The following is a 12,494-nucleotide window of genomic DNA, read 5'->3' as shown; positions in this document are numbered from 1 at the left end:
TTTTTTCTAAAAATTTTTGTGTTTTGGCATATATAAGATGTTTAAATGCTTCTGGAACTTAACTAAGTTTAAATATTGTTTTGGTTTTTCAAAGCAATCCTATCTAATAAAAGAGTAATATTCAAATTAACCATCACTCCACCACACACAAGCCACGCCCACCAGCCAATCAGGAGCGAGTATGCAAATTAACCCAACCAAGATGGCTGTGGCCACGGAGCGAGCAGGAGGCTTGGGTTTCCCCGGTAATGGAGGAAGCCAAGCTTTCTGCACACCCTGGCCAGCCCAGGCCTCCACTCAAGGCTACAAAGTTTCCATTATAGAAGATAAATAAATCCCAACAAAAATGGCTGTGGCCACTAAGCAAGCAGGAGGCTTGGCTCCACTCAAGGCTACAAAGTTTTAATTATAGAAGATAAATAAATCCCAGATACCAGGGCCTCCACTTGGGTCACCGGGGGGCGTGGCCGGCCTGCAAACCACCACAGGCCCCTCGCCCAGGCCACCCCACCCCCCAAGGGAACCCCCACCCTGATCCAGGACACCCTTCAGGGCAAACCAACTGGCCCCCACCCATGCACCAGGCCTCTAACTTCCTATCTAATAAAAGAGTAATATACAAATTAACCATCACTCCAACACACAAGATAGCTGCCCCTATGTGGTCAAAGATGGCTGCCCCCATTTGGACACAAGATGGCTTCCACAAGATGGCCAGCAGGGGAGGGTAGTTGAGAGGGACCAGGACTGCAAGGGAGGGCAGTTGGGGGTGATCAAGCCTGCAAGGGAGGGCAGTTAGGGGTGAACAGTCCTGCAGGGGAGGGAAGTTGGGGACGACCGGGCCTGCAGGGAAGGGCAGTTGGGAGGGACCATGCCTGCAAGGGAGGGCAGTTAGGGGTTACCAGGCCTGCAGGGGAGGGCAGTTGGGGGGGATCAGGCCTGCAGGGGAGGGCAGTTAGGGGCAAACAGGCTGGCAGGGGAGCAGTTAGGCATCAATCAGGCTGGCAGCGGAGTGGTTCGGGGGTGATCAGGCTGGCAGGAAGAAGCGGTTAGGGGCAACCAGGAAGGCAGGCAGGCGAGCAGTTGGGAGCCAGCAGTCCTGGATTGTGAGAGGGGTCCCAGATTGAAGAGGGTGCAGGCTCGGCTGAGGAACACCCACCCCCCTCGTGCACGAATTTTGTGCACCGGGCCTCTATTATAGTAATAAAATGAACTAAATTTATATGTCTTGTTCATGTCATACAGCTATGTATTCATACCTTATATTTTATGAGTAAATGTTATGAGCTATGCACTGTTTTAGGTAGTTAACCCAAAAATAAGTTCTTTGCCCTCACTGAGCACCCATTCTACTGGTAATGGCAGAGCATAACTTTTATAGGTTTCCTTTGGCTTATTCTAGTGTTCTTTTCTCTCTTCTCACAGACAGCATGGTAAAGATGGATGTGAATGAAGAAATTGAATCTTACCAGATAGAAGTTTTGCCTGGGGCCAGGGAAAAAACTTTCTTTTTGCTATCTCCTATACCACATCACTCTTGACTCCAGGCTCAGAACTGTGGCTATTTACAGATTTTCTTACAAGAATCCTCCACTGTTTCTAAGCAAGACATTCTTGACACCAAAATTATGGAAGCAAAATTATGAAAAATAAAGTGTTTCTTTCTGTACCATTGGCTTATTTAAATAAGCATACATAGTTATTCACCTACTAGATGGAATTTCAGTGAATGCAAGATGAAATCGTATTAGCAGAGTTTTAATGGACCCCACTGACCTGGATAGTTTCAGTAAGTTACTTGTCCTTAGGCTAGTATCAAATAAGTAAGTTATAAAGTTATAGAAGTGAGAACTGCTTATATAGATCAAATACATTATGAGACAAATAGATTTTGATGAATTAGGCTGAGAACCTCACCACCATGAACTACATTTCAAAAAATTAAAAGGCTTTTGAAATACTAGCTCTCATCTTTCTCATCAGTCTTCAGAAGTCAGGCTTTTCACCGTTTTAAAGGCTACTCTTTAACCACAGCCGTAAAGGTCAAATGAAATGTTTCTTTCTCTTTTACTCTCTTTGTGGTGGAGTTTGATATATTAATATATACCTTTATATATATTTATATAAATGTTTAAGTCATTTACATGAGTGGTATTCATATTTAAGAAGTAATACTGTATTATAAGGATTCTTAATAGTGACTGGATTTTTGGATGACAGTAACAGTGTCATTATTTGAGTATTGTTTTTTTCTACAGTATTTCAAGAAATGTTTAAATACTATTAAGAGTGGGAAACCACTTGGGGGTTTTTTTGTTTTGTTTTGTTTTTCAGTATCCTTGCAATGAAAAAAAGGACGTGATAAGTTGTTCAACTTATGAAATTCAAGTTACGTGTGAATTCTGCCAGGTATATATGCAATATTTGATATTTTTAGCCATTTTAATATTTTAGAGTATAACATTTTTCATAGGTTGTTTCTAAATATTTTGGTGTTTTTCCATTAATAAAAAAACACTTATCTTGTGTGTTGTTTAGTTGAATAACTATTGTTTTTAAATATTTTAAAAATATTTTTTTATTGATTTCAAAGAGGAAGGAAGAGGGAGAGAGAGATAGAAACATCAATGATGAGAGAGAATCATTGATTGGCTGCCTCTTGCACACCCCCCACTGGGGATCGAGCCCACAACCCAGGCATGTGCCCTTGACTGGAATTGAACCTGGGACCCTTCAGTCCTCAGGCCGACGCTCTATTCACCTAGCCAAATCGGCTAGGGCTGTTTTTAAATTATTAAATAGAGCATCTAAATTCATTTAACTATAGTAAACATAAACATATTTTAGGGTTTTGATTTCTCTTAAAATGATTACAAATAATAATGGTCCCATGAGATAATCTGTAAAAAAGGGTTCAAATAGCAAATGGATGTGGAAAAATATTCTAGGTGCTCCTTTACTCATTTCACTTGAACATGTGGATGGCTCTGAGAAGTCGTACCAAAAAACGTACTCCAGCATTTTCCAAATTTGTTTGGCAAATTTGTTTACATCTTTCTATAATAGCTATTGTCATTCCTACTGGAAATGCTTTGGGAAGCATTGCTCCGAAGAGTTAACAAGCTAGTATTGAAAAGACCAGCATTTTTAGTTGCATCAAATATACTTGTTATATATAATTTCTAGAAAGAATGAAAAACAAAAGCCTACAAGTTGATAGAAGGAATAATTGGAAACTTTAAGTCTAAATCTAAAAGTAGGAAATAATCTTGACTCAAAAATGTCTTTTTGTAGTTGTTTTTGTTCAAATCAGGATCCAAAAAGGTCACCGTATTGCATTTGGTTAGAATGTTTATTAAACCTCTTTTAACCTAAAACAATTCCCTCTATTTCCTATTCTCTTTTGTTCCCTATGTTATTTATTTATCTATTGATGAGACGAGGTAGTTTGTCCTATAGAAGTAAGCTAATTACAACCTGGTAGTGTTGTTCAACATGTTTTTCTGTCACTTATATTTCCTATAGCTGTATCTACAGAGGCTTAATTACATTCAGTTTGACTTTTTTACCCCCAAGAGTACTTCATGTGTTTTCTATTACATCATATCAGGAAACATGTAATTTTTTTTGTCCCACTTTTAGTGATTTAATTTAAGACTGACCAGTAAGTGTAGGTGCTATCAGCCCAATTCAACCATTATAAAGTTCCCATCACTTTTTTCAAAATGGTTTTATCAGACATTGATGATAGTTGCCTAGACCCATTATTTTATTAGGGGTTAAAGTGGTGATTTTCTAGCTACAGTATTTCATTCTTTCTGCACTTTACTATTTAACAGGAAATATTTAGCCTGATAGATCAGGGGTTCCTACCCCCTTTTTTTATTTTATCCTCATTCAAGGATATGTTTATTGATTTTAGAGAGAGAGGGAGAAGAGGGAGAAACATCCAGTGGTTGCCTCCCATACCCAACCCTGACCAGGGATTGAACCCACAACCTGTGCCCTTACGTAGAATCAGATCCCCATCCTTTTTTGGTGTATGAATGGAGCATCTTGGCAGGGGCCCTATCTTTTTCTTCTATAGTATAAAATCTGCATGTTTACATATATTTGTCTACTCATAATAAGATAAAAGATAGGGTTAGAATGTCACTAAAAGTGTATCATTTCACATTTGGATAGAAAAGGTAACAAACTTAGTGAAAATAAAAAATATTACATTTTAAATTATTCTTGAATTAAAAATCTGTACTGTAAAACATTTAGCCATCTCTTAATGTTTTACTATAGGCAATACAAGGACCTGTGGAATATGAGTGATGACAAACCCTTTCTATGCACTGCCCCTGGATGTGGCCAGGTAATATATAAATTACTTTAAATCATTTCGTATATTTATATTTGTTAAAACACTGATGACAGTATAAGTTATCGTTAAAAGGATTCTCTTATAATGTTTTGTACAGTTTTGGAGTTAAAGAAAATAACCCAGAATAATTTGGGGAAGGAATTCTTTTTCCTCAGTAGCATTATGTGAGTTTTAAAAAATTCACCCTAATATTGAAAAAAAGTTATATCTTATAATGGAAAAATGAAAATGTGGACAAAATCTAGGATTTAAAAGTATTTTCATTTGAACATTATTGGTTGAAAATCACTGTAAACTGCCTAATTGAAAATTAGATGTACATTATCATATATGAAAATTATTTTATTTGCTCAACTCTTATGAAATAAGCTAATATTTACCTGAGAGTATTATTAATGTATTAATGTTCTTAAAGCTAACATCTTTAATACATAGCATGTGTGGAAGCATTTTCAGAAAATAATACTTCAGTGTTGTTTCAGAAATAATATTTCAGTGTTTTGTAACAGGCTATTAAATTATTAACTTATGCTATTATAATTATTCTAATCTTAAAATAACTATAAGTACTAAAGAATTAAAGAATAAATTCAATGTGTAGTGAAATTACAGACTACATAAATAGATAAATTATAAATAAAAAATAAGTATGAAAGTGTTTTATTCTGGTATATCACATTTACTCCTTGGACTCAGTACTGAGTTAAATGGACAAAGAGGTGGTATTACTCAAGTCATCCATTTTGCTGGAGTGGTTTCAACAGTCACAACATGATTCTATAATACCCTGGATTATAGTAAACACAGTATGTTTGTTGCTAGAGCCAGTTTTGCTATGTTGTTCTAGGAATTATTCTTAGAAACTCAATCTCAAACAAGCCCCTTATTCCTTCTCCTATTCTTTTCTTAAAATAGTAAGAATTGTTTGTTATCTCGTGATTGATTCTTTACTAATACGCCATTTTTTTAATAAAAAGTATTACATTTAAATTTGCTTAAATTCAGCAGAACAAAAGGAAAACTATTGCTAATATAAGAATATATATGTGTATGTGTATCATAAGAGATTGTTTCTTAAAAGACCTTTCTAATATTATAAAAAGGAAAGTATTAAGGAGTTAGAATTGTTTTTAGACTCTATTGTGAAAGGAGTTAACATTCATACTTCCTTGTACCTCTTCCCATTTCTTGATGTCTGATAATTTTGTTTTTTACATTGTCAAAGTTTGTAATATATTTTGTCTAATTACAAATTATTTGTAATCATATTTGCTTATCTTACTTCCATTTAGATAGTATAGATAGAGAAAAAGGGAAGAACTAAGTTTTAAGGCACTGTGTATTTAGAAGTCAGAAGGAGGAGGAGAGGGAGGATGTAGAATAGAAGGCCGAGAAGCAGCAAACAAGAAAATTGTGTCCTGGAAGTCAGGTAGAAGGAAGTGTTTCAAAATGGGGGAACAGTGTAGTCAGATAGTTGATAGGAAGAGGTGAGAATTCAGTATTTACTATTGGATTAAGAAATATGAAGATTATTAGGTGAGTAGTTTCATTGAAGTGGCAGTGACAACAATGTGATTGCAGTAGGTTAAAGAGAAAATGGGGAGAACCAGAAGTGGAAAACATTATAAGAGTTCTTTCTTGGAGTTTAGCTTAAAGGGAACAGGAAAATATAGCTGGAGGAGGATTGAAGATGGAGCTTATTTGTTTTGCATTGTATAGTGGGAATATCACAGCATATTTGACCCTGCAGAGAGAGAGATTGTTATAAGATTGGGGTCCTTAAGTAGGTAAAAGAAAGGATGGGCTTTGGTGCTCAAGTAAAGGGACTGGCCTTAATTAGACCTTGGGCAGTTATTCCATAGGAACTGAGAGTAAAAAGGCAGGGGTAGAGGTTTGGAAGGTTTGAATAGAGAAAAGAAAGCATACAGACATATTTCCTTCAATATAGTTACCATAAAAAACAAAATTACATTTCTGTTTATTCCATTGCACAAAAAAATTACCTTTAGAAGCTATGGTATGCTGTTTTAAATAGACTTAGGGGTGGCAAATTTTTAGCCCCTTGTATTACTTAGGATGCTGGTTAGGTCAAAACGTCAATCTAACAATAGCTTGAACAGTTTGTTTTTCATATAACAGCCCAGAAGTAGGAGTTCCAGGGCAGGCTGACTGCTATCCTCAACATGTGAATTCCATTTTTAGATCCAAGATGGCTGGCCCAGCTCCTGCCATCAGGTTCACATTCCACCAATAAGGCGGGAGAATGGGAAACAGAGCGCACACACACACAATCACCATTTTGTTAACATTAACTGGAAATAATGCGTATAATTTTCATTTATTTCTTTTGGCAAGAACTCAGTCACATGGCCACCTTATTGCAAAGGAAGCTAGAAAAATATAGTCTTTGTTCTGGACAGCCAGGTATTCAACTAAAACTGGGAAATTCCTTTGGGAAAATTTTGAGTAATAGAGATTAAGGGACAGTTAGCAGTCCTTTTCATAGTTTTCAGATATGATTTTTCATTTGGGGACATAGCAATAAGTCATTTGGAGCCTGAATCTGGTTAACCTGGGTACAGTAAGTCCTCACTTAATGTTATTAGTAGATTCTGCAACTTTAAGTGAAACGACATATAACAATCATAAGCAAAAATGAATGAAAGACCTTTCAAGGACCTGCTGTAATGTTTTTAAAGTTGAAAACAAAGTTTTCAACGTCTGGAATTTAGTTGTCAGTAATGTATCAGTGTTGGTTTCTTAGGGGTATACCATACCTATTATTTATCTGTGCCCAACTTGTTTCAAATAGTATTTGAGAAATTAAAGGTTCATATAATAGTTGTCATAATAATAAAAAAAATAATATTTTTAACTTAGCTAGCCACTGTACTAAGAAGGTTATGTGGATTATCATTTAATGCTTCCAACAACTCTATGAAATGGGTGGTTATGGCTCATTTCTCTGAGTCACAAAACCAGGACGCATTGGAAATAAGTTTGTACCCAAGCCTATCCTTGTGTTCTGTCCGTAAATAGAATGTTCAGGCCTCAAGGTATATTTGAATATAGGTCTTGGTATTTGTTATCTTTCAATTAACATGGTTTTTATTTGCTCTTAATAACAACTTTTCCCGAAAATGTTGACAGGCTTAAAATGGCAAAATAAAATCTAGAGAGGACTTTGTTAACATTAGGAGCATTTCATAAGTCCTTCTCCCCTTTTATTTTTTAAAACAAAATTGGGACCTTACTGCATTTACATAGTTTTATATTCTATCAGTATGCAGATTACATTGCATGTATCATGAGCATTTTGTGTGTTAATTGAAAACATGGGTTTATTCTGCTGTGTCCTATTCTATTGCCAGAACATGTCCCATAATTTATTTACTCATTCCTCTATTATGGACTTTTATAATTTTATAACTTATTAAATTTGTATGATTTTTATATAATTATATAATATACAATTTTATGAGTATATATAACATAATTATATATAATTTTATAATTCCAGTATTATAAGCAACAGTGTGATGAAATCCTTTATATGCATCTCTAATTTCTCAAAAATACATTCTTAAAAATAGATTACTTGGTCAGAATGTATACACAGTTTTGAGGTTCTTCAGACATTTTGCCATATTGTTTTTAAAAGCTAAGCCAATTTTTATTCTAATAGTTTATTTAAGCACTGGCTTCATCATGAACACTCCAGTTTGGGGTATTATTACTTCTTTTTTGTGTCTATGCCTGTATTTATTCCCTAAGGCATTTAAAATAATCTCGATGTTATAATAGTATCTTATAACTGCTACTGATCAAAATAGTAACCTGGCTGCCATGGTCAGTTCGCTCAGTTGGTTGGAGTGTCATCCCATACACCAAAAGGTTACAGGTTTGATTTCTGGTCAGGGCACATACCTAGGTTGCAGATTTAATCCCCAGTCCAGGCGCTTAGAGGAGGCAACTGATGGATTTTTTTTTTTCTCCATTCCTCTCTAAAATCAATTAAAAAAACATATCCTTGGGTGAGGATTTAAAAAAAAATGTAACCTGGCTAATGTCAGCATCATCCATTTGGTAAGTCTTTCTAAGAACAGAAATGGAATGTCTCTTTAGATTCAAATAATATTTCCTAGGAAATCAAAACTTCAACTGGTATTATCCTGATGGCCTCATAACTTAGTTATACCTATTTATCTGTTAAATAGGAATAATAATCTATGTCATGTGTGTGAATTAAATTCAGAATGACTGATTTCTTAGGAAGTTAATTCTAGTGTGTTCAAGTGTTCATGCCTTGGAATTACAGATTTCTCTATACCATATATCAGAGCTTATATCGCTTTATTATAAAAGCATCAGATTCACATCCCTTCAATCTATCAGGTTGCCCTTTCTTTTTTAACCTCTTAAGAGAGATGATTATCCTGTCCTACCTTTCTTGACTGCTTTTCTCATTGTTTATTCAGCTATATGCTCTAAGTCTTGTTTAACACAATACTGTGCACATTTCACATTGGATTTGTGCTCGTTTGTTCTCAATATATTGTTATTGCTAGCAGTATCGTTACAGTTTTATTCAATACATATTTTTAGAATAAATTTTTAAAATTTGGCTGGGAAAACAATTCAAACAGATTTTGCAAAAATTTTATTTTAGCATGTAGTAGCTACTTTTATATAAGTATTTATTGAAAAGATGCATTTTATTTATATATAGGCATTGGCAAAAGTAGGCTTACAATTGTAATGCAAATAATACAATAATTAATAAGTAAATAATAATACAAGAATAAAACCTGTGTTTTGTGTACTCTCAACTGCAAATCTACTTTTGCCCAACCCTGTATATATCTTTTCTTGGTGACTATTTTTTTTTAAGAAATCTTTATTGTTGAAAATATTATATATGTCCCTTTTTCCCCCCCATTGCCCTCTTCCATCCCTTTCTCCCCCTTTTCCCCCCACCCCCCAAGCCTATTGGTGACCACCTTTTGACAAGATTGCCTTTTGCCACTGTCTTAAAGTTTCTAGTTAGAGGTAAATAAATTTTCTTATATGACAACCCAAGTTAAACTCACCTGTATCAACTACCAATTGTAGTATATTTTATCCATGTATATAAGTGATGCCATTATATGATCAACAATTCCTTTATTAATAGCATTTAGGTAAATTTGATCTGGAGATCGAACATTCATATTTCTTTCATTTCCCCTTTTAATATTAATATGACCCAAAATGTTTTTAGGGTCTTTTAGCTGCTTCTTTTCACTTAGGATCCATCTTGGTGCCATTTTCACATGTTTTGTACAAAACATAATGTTATTTATTCTATATGTAGTTGCTCTTTGATTTGAATATTTGTGGTCAAGCCATCCAAGCAGAAGATATTGGTAGAATAAAATTCCTGGGAGGTAATTTTCTAAGTTCTTATGTATTAATTATGCTGACTTTGCTGTTTTGAAATCTAAGACCTCTGTCTACCAAAATACATTCACTCACAAATGTTTACTGATTCTCTTCCATGCAGAAGTCACATTGTTAGGTTATTTGTAACATTAAAGTGAATTTTGCTTTAACCTTTTGTACTCGGATGTCGAGTGTGACTCGACACGGTTAGCATTAAAATAAAGGAATCGAGAAAAAAGCAAGCGAGTTCAAAGGGTTAAGATACATGTACTTTTAAACATGTAATGCAAAGTTAAAAGCAATGAAATAATGCCAGTAAACTGCAGATATGTTCATTCTCCAAGAGATTTGTTATTCAGCAGTCTGTCAATTCTCCAAATTTGCAAGGGATTCTTATAATGATAAAGCATATGAAAATAGCACTTGAGTGGAGAAAACTGAGTTATGGTCCCAGTTGTTGCTTAGTAAATGTTTGAAGAGTGAACAAATGAATAAATTAAGAGATAGGCGAGGGGTGGGGGGAGCGGGTTACTGTTGCATCTGAATACTCACCTTCAATGGGACCATAAGCAGGTTCTGAAAAGGGGTCATATAATAATAGACATTTTTCTATTGGTGTATACAGTAACCTAAAGACTGAGTGGTAAACCATCCTATCTAATAAAGAAGGAATATGCTAATTGACCATCATGCCCTCACAAAGATGGCAGTGCCCACAGCCAATAAGGAGGGAATATGCTAATTGACCACTATGCCCTCAAAGATAGCGGCACCCACAGCCACAAGATGGCGGCGTCCAGTCCCCTCAGCCCCGCTGGGGTGGCAGGCACCTGGCACGGCCGGGCCTGCCTCCACACACCTGCCTCGGGAGTCCCCTCAGCCCCCCAGCCGCCCAGGGCCGGCCCGAGGCGCAGGCAAGCCTTGGATGGTGGCCGCCCAGCCGCCCAGTGCCGGCCGAGGCTTGCGCTGCCGGGAGTGGCAGCAACAGAGGTGTGATGAGGGCTTCGCCTTCCCCTGATTGCTGGGTCACCTCCCACCCCTGAGGGCTCCTGGACTATGAGAGGGGGCTGGCCGGGCTGAGGGACCCCCCCACTCCAGTGCATGAATTTTCATGCACTGGGCCTCTAGTACTTAATATGTTAGCAAAATATGGCCAAATTAAATAAAAGCTTAATTTACTGAACATCTGTGGTTTTGGAGGTTTATTTTTGTTTCTTCTTTAGACTGGGCTTGAAGATTCAACTGTTTAATTGTAAGGAGCTCATTCTTTTGAACATTTATTAAATACTATATGTTAACTTTGGGGGAGCACAAACAAATAGGAGCTCAGACTGCTTTAAAGGACAGACATACAAAATAATCAATATAATATTGATAGGTACTATAACCAAGGCATTGTGCAGAGCATAATGGGCATTAATGAGAGAGATTATCATCTACAGAGTGAGGATCTGCTTGGATTGTAAGGATGATATAGGTAGATACTCAGTGTCATACTTTTAGAATAATTAGAAAACTTTAGAATAAAGAGCATAATGGTAAGAAATGTTTCTTTCTTTTACATTGTTTACATTTTATATGATCCCTTTTCAGAACCTGCTTATGGTCCTATTGAAGGTGAGTGTTCAGATGCAACAGATTCCACAAGAGAAGGAAACCATTCTGATGGTTTAGGGGAACTAAGTTAAAATATTATAAATTTAACATCCCCATTTGTAGGGACATAGTCTAGGGCCGTGGTCGGCAAACTGCGGCTTGTGAGCCACATGCGGCTCTTTGGCCCCTTGAGTGTGGCTCTTCTACAAAATACCATGGCCTGGGCGAGTCTATTTTGAAGAAGTGGTGTTAGAAGAAGTTTAAGTTTAAAAAATTTGGCTCTCAAAAGAAATTTCAGTCGTTGATATTTGGCTCTGTTGACTAATGAGTTTGCCGACCACTGGTCTAGGGAGTGAGTTTAGATCTCTTAACTTGGCATTTTATAGTTTTTGCTCTGAAATAACAGAGTAAGTGCTCCCAATTTTCAGTTTTAAGAATTACTTAGTAAAGAGTATCTTCATAAAGGTTGATGTCCAGACATTTAGGAGATATTTAAATTATGCATTTATTATGTTGGCATGCAGGACCTATCCAAGTTAAATGTAGCTTTAAAAATAATCTTGCTTCATTTTTAAGAACTGTGGTGAAAAAAAAATCAATATTTTAAGTAAAAATTTTTTATTTTAAAATTAACTATTATTACATTGGTTGCTATTTCTTCACTGAATTGTGACAGAGGCATTCTTTTTATATGTGATAACATAAAGAACCTGATTTACTTCTTAATTCATCCAGAAGTAATATTTTTATAAGAAAATTCTCATTTTAAAAGTGGTAAGTAACCTGAAGTCTATGTAAATACAGTACTTTTTTCAAAAGTCATTATACCACGGAGTATATATTTTTATTGTGATATGGCAGAAATTAATAATGGTCTATTTTTAATGTCCAGTGAAGTTTATATAAAGTTTCTTTGCCTCAAGTTTTATTTTTATATGCTCTCAAGTGAGCTATGAGACCTAGTAATATATCAGCATTGCTTATTCTTGGGTAATGGGTTTCTCTATGATTACTTGAAATCTAGTATGTTTATCTATACTAACAATAGATTCTTTTATAGTTAACAGACTGCTATTTCATTGTTAATGGTGGTTTTACATGTTGT

At 35.6% G+C, this 12,494-nt stretch overlaps 1 protein-coding gene across 1 annotated transcript in view; it reads left to right on the top strand.

Annotated features, from left to right (window-relative positions):
- Window positions 1-12,494, top strand: part of ATF2 (activating transcription factor 2) — a 93,337-nt gene that overhangs the window by 28,016 nt on the left and 52,827 nt on the right. The window contains exons 4-5 of the mRNA XM_054722958.1: window positions 2,335-2,409; window positions 4,294-4,363. Coding sequence (XP_054578933.1) covers window positions 2,378-2,409; window positions 4,294-4,363 — 102 coding nt within the window. The 5' untranslated portion in view covers window positions 2,335-2,377. The remainder of the gene's footprint in view (window positions 1-2,334; window positions 2,410-4,293; window positions 4,364-12,494) is intronic.

The sequence above is a fragment of the Eptesicus fuscus genome, chromosome 11 (genome assembly GCF_027574615.1).
Source record: "Eptesicus fuscus isolate TK198812 chromosome 11, DD_ASM_mEF_20220401, whole genome shotgun sequence".
NCBI classification, from domain to species: domain Eukaryota; kingdom Metazoa; phylum Chordata; class Mammalia; order Chiroptera; family Vespertilionidae; genus Eptesicus; species Eptesicus fuscus.
Note: the sequence above shows the minus strand (reverse complement) of the source record. Positions and strands in the feature narration are given on the sequence as shown.